The 7,483-nt window shown below is 32.8% G+C and overlaps 1 protein-coding gene and 1 long non-coding RNA gene across 4 annotated transcripts; one reads left to right on the top strand and one right to left on the bottom strand.

The window, feature by feature from the left end:
• Nucleotides 1–4,303: 4,303 nt before the first annotated feature.
• Nucleotides 4,304–6,094, bottom strand: LOC109580349 (uncharacterized). Of its 3 annotated transcripts, none has more exons than XM_019993386.1 (3): nucleotides 5,922–6,022; nucleotides 5,804–5,867; nucleotides 4,304–5,027 (listed from the first exon to the last, which is right to left on the bottom strand). In XM_019993386.1, exons 1-3 carry the CDS (start codon nucleotides 5,923–5,925, stop codon nucleotides 4,403–4,405), a joined length of 693 nt encoding a protein of 230 aa, XP_019848945.1. In that variant the 5' UTR covers nucleotides 5,926–6,022; the 3' UTR covers nucleotides 4,304–4,402. The 3 variants fall into 3 exon arrangements, 1 of the variants encoding a protein (XP_019848945.1); XR_002184196.1 differs by lacking the exon at nucleotides 4,304–5,027 and adding an exon at nucleotides 5,046–5,364; XR_002184197.1 differs by lacking the exon at nucleotides 4,304–5,027 and having other exon boundaries at nucleotides 5,641–5,867; nucleotides 6,010–6,094.
• Nucleotides 6,095–6,167: 73 nt separating this feature from the next.
• On the top strand, nucleotides 6,168–7,052 carry LOC109580350 (uncharacterized). Its single transcript, XR_002184198.1, has 2 exons — nucleotides 6,168–6,427; nucleotides 6,711–7,052. It is a non-coding gene; the product is annotated as an uncharacterized LOC109580350 (long non-coding RNA).
• Nucleotides 7,053–7,483: the final 431 nt, after the last annotated feature.

Genomic DNA, 7,483 nt, shown 5'->3' on the forward strand with positions numbered 1-7,483 from the left:
CCAATAATACTCAGAGCAGCAAGCAGGCAGCAGTGTGATTGCAACAAAAGCAACGCAATGTGCTAACAGCAAAGCCACGCCTGCCGACCAACCCTAGCCATGTGGCAATCAGTTCATGGATATTAACTTCGTTTAACCTATGTGCTTAAACTCCAAACAATTCAAACTAATAACTTTTTGGCATGTACATGATCCTTAACTAATGATGCAGTCATTGATTGAATGTGTGGTACCATTACAAGTTATATTTTGTAATAAACTTTGATTGGTTTATAGCTAGGTATTATACTAATACACATGTTACAGATATTGTTCTGTTACATTAAAACAGAGCCAGAAGCATATTATGGTTCAACATTTGGTGCATCTACTGAACCAATTGTTTATTCTGATGTAAAATGTGGAGGTTTGGAGGTGAGCCTTGACAAATGGGCTAAATCTGGCTATATTAATTTTACTTGAACTAAAGATAGGACTGCTGGGACATTTGTATTGATGGTAACAGCTGTGACTGTAGTCTGAATATCTTTTATTGCTATATTTGTCACAACATTAAGTATAGTAATATTTTCTTTCGGTGTTCAGTTATTGCATGAAATTACATTTCTTTTTCTCATGTATTATGTTTTAGGATGCAGGAATGGTGATATTAGACTATCAAGCTATAAAAAATTTTGAAGGAATTGTGCAAATTTGCCACAGTGTTCATAACATTTGGAGAGTCATTTCTGGAGAGGGCTGGACTAATGATAATTCATTAGTTGTTTGTCATCAACTTGGTTATGATGAAAGTAAGAATACTTAAGCGTATATCCTTTTCTTATTAATAAATAGACCTAATGTTATTAAATATGGCAAGCAAAGATGAGCTGTATTTTTATCTAATGTTACATGCTGCAATGGAATGGAATCTTCACTGGATGACTGCATCAAAGTATTAAATTTGCTTAACATTGCAAAGTAATCTAATACAACTGATGCAATAGCTGGAGTCACTTGCTTTGAAAGCGTTCAGCCTTCAGTGAATGCTAATTGTTTTAAAGGTTCTTCTGTTATTGTACTCTGTATCCTGAATAGGTTTATAATAATGTTGCTGCTACTTAATGTATAACTTTTTTTGAAGTTATATAATGAAAGTCTGCAATCTCATGCCTCTTCTTGCATAGCCTGTTAGTATGTTGCTACAAAATGTATAATTTAGATCTATATGTGTTACATTGAATTTAGTATCACTACACTATAGCCAATAACAAGTAAACAATTATAGCTAAATTAACAACTTTATTAATAACAAGAGTTAAGATGGGAAAACTGCTAGACATTTAAAGTTTTATGTATGCAGCATTGACAAAGAAACAATTAAAATTAACACATAACACATAATGTGAATGATTGTCAGTTAATGAGCAATGGTTCTCTCACTTCATCATGAGGTTCAAAGAATGATCCACTCATATCAACACGAGCTGCCTCTTCTTGATTCTGTCGTGATCGACAATAAGACCAATACTTTCTAAACTTAATTTTTATCTTTTCCAATAGACCAGTTACCCATAAAATGTGTATAATGATTACACCAAGTAAAGATGCAATGATAACAGCATTAGATACAGTAATAATGATAATGAGTCTGTCTTCATTGTCACTTTTTATAAAGTAGAGGCTAGATGCATAAATAACAGCTGAAAATGAAAGGAGACACAAATTAAATATATTGAGTGACATCCTTTTAAAAGGCCTGGCCATAGACTCAACTGCAATATACACAGAGAGTATTGGTGATGCTATTGCTATTCCAAGTAAAATGTCCTTTCCTCTAAAACAAGTATATATCACATACAGTAATATAACTATGAGTAGTCGTGTTACAAAAAAGAATTCCTTGTTTCGTTTGTAAGGAGCATGTATAGCTTCATATACAGGACATATATATTCTCTGATCCTGTAATTGATCCTCATTAGTGGCCTACCAGCTAATAATACAGTCATGTATACACCTAATATAGGACCAACTATCAGTGATGTAATGATCATTAGTACTAGATGACCGTGTGTGCCATACTCAATTGTAGGATGCTTGTACCAAACCTGCATTGGTTCCTCAGTAGTATTAGTGTATATGGTAACTGGTGTAAATACAGCCATTATTGATGTCAATAAATATGAGAAAGAGATGTGAACTCCAGTAACCAAGATTTGTATTGATGAATTGGCTATTTTATTGGAGATTTTTACTGAGAATCTACTGAGTACAATTATTCTCAGCAGAATACTTAATATATAAACTTGATACATCAAAACGAGACCAAGTTTCCATAGTTCTGTCATTCCATTGTATAAACATAATGAAAAACCAAAATGACTATGAGTCCAACTACTATCAATTATGTTCATTCCTTTTTTATCAACTAATGGTGGATTAATAAATCCCAATATTTGCATACAAAATATGATGCCATTTAAACTACCAGTAGTTAGTGTCAGTTTGAGAATATAAAACAAGTAAATGAGAAGTGGACCAGACACTGCATGTATTATTAGTGTGAATAGCCACCAGTTACTACATTGCTTACATTCATAAGATCCATACACGACACTATACCCAGGAGGACATTGTGAACATAAAAGACCTTCTCTATTATCAATACATAATGGTACAGAGTTACTAAAATCATCAGAGTCTGCTATTGCTACACTGCTATCATTGACTATCAGTTTAGTGTAACCACTTTTATACCTACAGTACACAATACAGTTTAATGCTGCACCAAACACAACAGTACCATTAGACAACTTAGCTACACCAATCCACTCTGTACCAGTTCTTGTAATTGTAGAGATAGAGTTACCTGCTCCAGAGCTTATGTGACAATCAGGCTGATAGGAAGTACTAAGTTTACGTAATAATCTTGAACAGACACATTTACCTTCAGTAACATTCAATTCAAATCCTATGGGACAATCAAGCAACTTTATACCATTCAATGTCAGTCCTAATGAACCAGATGATACAATGATTGCTGATGATGAAGGATTAGGTTCATCTTTATTTTTGAGAAGTGTTATTGTAACTGAAGTGCAATCTTGTTTTTCTAATAAAGCTTGATTCGCACTATTAGCTGATACTTGCCATGAAGGAACAGAATGAAAATTATCACGATCTATTGATAGAAAAGTTACTGCAGCATAACCATACTGCATTATATGTACATTATTGAATTTAGATCTATAGTTGTACACTGCTGCTAATAGAAGTTGAATATTTTGACCTGGACGTACAAAAACACTTATATTATATTCTTTTTTAACATTAGATGTATTGTAAGGTACATCACAGAAACACAATGAAGTAGGTGGTACAGAAATGTTGTTATGCTGAGAAGAAAATGAAAACATTGTATTAGAATTATTCATTAAATTTATCCTGCCACTATTTGCCTCACATCCATAAATAGTGTTACTGTAGATAGAATTACCTGCCTCTGATGCTGTATTATCAATAAATGTCATCTTAATGTTAGTAATGTTATTGGTGTCGTTCTGAAACAGACATGTACTCTTATCAAGGTCTAGATCAGTAACAGCATAGATAGCACCACCTATTGTAAGAGCAGTATTGTTAATAAAAGCAGCATTCAATCCATTAGAAAGGAGGAAATAACTTAAACCTTGTACTGTAAAACCAGTTCCCATGTATCCATTGTTACCAATGATGTTTAGCTGACCATTCAAATGTATCATTGTACTTCTGACATAAAAGATAGATCCAAAATTATATGAAAAATTATTGAATCCACTGATATGAAGCCCATTGGTATTTACTATTTTAATCAGTTCAGTCCCTGTGTTACTATAGTCACTTTTTGTTCTAAAATTATTGTAGCCCAATATGTTATCAAGGAAAATGTTTAAAACTTCACCTTGAATTTGATTTTCAAAAGCATAAATACAGGAGCCTGCTAATGTAACAGTGGTGTTAGTAAAAACTGAATTATTGAAATTAATATTGGCTCTACTACCTAAAGAAGGGTTATACAAACCAATGAAAATTACACTTGATGGGTATAATTGAGGTCCATATAAGACAGTGTCATTAAAAACACTACTGTTGATATTTAATGGAGTACTGGTAGTATCGGAAATGTCAATCATCATGAGTAATGCCATATTTGATGCTGCATTAGATACAAAGCTAAGGTGATTGAATACTGTTTCACCATAGCTAGTTTTGTAATGAAGAAAGTACAGTAGGGTGCCTTGATTTCTGGTAAAATTAGTTTTAAAGATAGAAACAGTAGCTGGATAGTTTATTTGAGCATAAAGAACAGTTAACCCAACTGCACTTATAACAGATTTATGATGAAACTGCAGAATATGGCTAGTGCTAATGCTTTCACTATTTTCAGTTACTAATTACAGTGTGTATGTCAGTAATAATGTAATCCTGAGTGAAGTACAATAGAGCACCAGTACCAATATATGTATTTTCAGAGATAATGTGATTAACAAATTTCCTTGACACACTAATAGTTAAGCTATTCATTGTTGCATTCACTGGGTTAATGGCTAGTATAGCAAAACCATAATAATAAGTAATGGTAACATTTTCAATCAATAGAATATTAATGTACGGAAATAGTAACACAGCTGATTGATATTGAGTGAAATGAAATGGATATTCAGTAGAATTAATGACATCAATGATTGTACTGTTCTTTAAAAAACTACCACAACCTCTAAATACTAACCTTTGTAGTGTCAGGCTGTGTACATAAATGAAAGAAAATCCAGTGGTTTGCCAATGTAAGTGGTTACCAGGTTGATTACAGTTAATGGTAGCTGGTCCTGATGAATTACTGGTTATATTCAGTGAGTAGGTAGTATTGATCATACAGAATGATACATTACCACTAATGTAATGAGTGATGTTAGTAGATAATACTACAAGTGTGTCCCTCACTACTGGTGGATTATTGTAGCACAAGAACTGTTCCAGCTCATTATCTTCAGTCACATCAATATCTTGACTGATACAACATTGAATCAAGAGAGAGAGACATATGAAGAAGAGATAGAAGGACATAATTGTGTACGGTAGACTAGCTAAGGATTGCCTATTCATTATTAAATACTCTAATTTGTTTTGTGAATATAACAATCTTATTTACAAACATATGAATGGCCTTGAAAGTGAATGAGATTATCAATAGAAGTATGAATAGAATAACACAATAGATTCTGTTTCACAAATGTTTAATGCCAATCAATAATTGTAATATACTCAATTTCCTTGTATGGATTACATTAGTGGCATGCATGTCACATGAACTGTACATAATGCTCTTTCAATCACCATTGAGTACCCTGGTTGGATTAAAACAGTCTGGTTAACTATATAGGTTAGTATAATGTTACAGCATAAGTACATCTTTATAACTAAAGATGTACTTATGCTTTTTTGTAACTAAACAATACAAAACCCTCTTAAATCAACTCAAATTGAATTTTTTGCTGCTACTCAAAGCATTATGTTGTAGATACTTCATTATATATGGACTATATGGTTTATGTCATTATTTAAGGACAACTCTCTTACTCTCACACTCTTTTTTTGCCTTTCAATGTAGAGTACATGAGCTACTGAATGATACAAACCCATCTGATATTCATGGAATTGTATGTATTAAAGTAACAAATTGTAGTAAGTAGTAACTATTGCTGCTGCATTATTATCATTATTGTATTGCTACTTTTTTAAAAGTACATCTTATTTAAACCATTGCCAGGCACCCTCCCTGCTCACAGGTAGATTGAGTCTCTTATTACTGGAGCTAAATGGTCTGCCCTTCCTTTGAATTTATAAGTACCTGTATATAAAGGAAAGAAAACAACATTAGGAAAAGAAAACAAAAAAAACTAACTCATTCTCTTCAGTCACATTAATAATATCTTGATTGATACCACATTGAATAAGGAGAGAAAGACATATCAAAGGACATAATTTTATACCTCGATTTGGCTTCAATTTGATTTGATTTCCAATTTTACCCTGAAATTGACTTCTTCAAGGACTTATGCAGGACCTCGTGAACCCAGAACAAAAAACTTTTAGGAGCTGATATGAAAAAATCTAAAAGCAAGGTCATCTAAATAATTGGGCGAAGCCCACTAAGATGAGTAGAGTTTGTTTGTTTGTTTGTCTGTCTGTACACGTACGTATTCCGTATGTCCTCTATATAGCCGCACATGCATAGCAGTGCAATAGATTCTAAATTTCAATATTTCATTGAAAATGGGAGTGGCCGAAAGATAATAAAATGGCGATCAGCACACGGGAATCAGAAGTCATGATTTTCCTACTTCCTAGCAACAAGATAAGGCAAAAACCCCGTCCAAAGACTTCTCCAACTGCTTGAAAAGGTTACAGGTGCAATTAAGTAACTATGAAACTTCTTTTTGTTGAGAAAATCAAACAAATGTCACATTTGTCACTGACTGCACTAAACTGGCCAGCCTTTTTATATCTTATGGCTATTTTAAAGTCAGTGTAGCAAGGCTTAAAGTAAAAAACAAGTCAGGAGTTTTCTAGCAGCACCATAAAGTTGAGATTCTGCTTTTCCCCAGCTAATAAATAATAATCTACGAGGCTGAGCCCTTGAATGTTTTACATTGTTTCTAGTAAAACTTGGATTTAATTCTCTGTGTTTTAGATTTCAAGACAGAACACTTGTGGTGAACTCAAAGTTAACATAATAATATTTCTATGATTTCTTTATTAATAATGTATTTTATACAAATGTAATTACTTATACCATGTGCTTATTCTTAGAGTTCTAGAACATTCTGATTTGTGTAGGTGCATACTGCATACACATGTATATATATTCTACCCTTTCATGTTTTTGTTCAGTTCTTCTTGTTCTTTTGTTTTTGTTCTGTTCTTGGTCCCTTCTGGCTCTGTTTCTTCTCTTTTTTATTTTGTTTGTGTTTGGAGTGATTGCCAACCGATGTGCTAATCATTTTATTTATTCAGTGTATTTAACACATTCTCACTGCCAATAAAAACTGCACCAGCACACATGATGCAGGCTATGATTACAGTAGAGTGGCACAATAATAAGGATATTGTGTACTCAATACCCAGATTTATGTCACAAGCAGAAAATTGTTTTTTAAATTGTGGTCTGAAAAATAGAGCCTGTGATCCCAAAGCATAGAGCTTTTAATCCAAAAGTATATAGAGCATCTAGATGGATCCCAAATTTCTAATAATTACAATCACCAACACAGACTCATTAATTACTGGGTTTAGTATATGGTTTTCAAAGAGAGAAGCAGCAAAACTTTGACTATACTATGGTGCTTTGCAGGCCCTAAAAATTTTTTTGATAATACTAACAATAGTGTTAATGAGAATCAAATATTTTATTATTGTTATTCATTATGTCATCATCACTGCTGATGTTTTAGTGTAATTCAGGAA

Source organism: Amphimedon queenslandica, unplaced genomic scaffold (genome assembly GCF_000090795.2).
Source record: "Amphimedon queenslandica unplaced genomic scaffold, v1.1 AMPQUscaffold_13496, whole genome shotgun sequence".
Lineage (NCBI taxonomy): Eukaryota > Metazoa > Porifera > Demospongiae > Haplosclerida > Niphatidae > Amphimedon > Amphimedon queenslandica.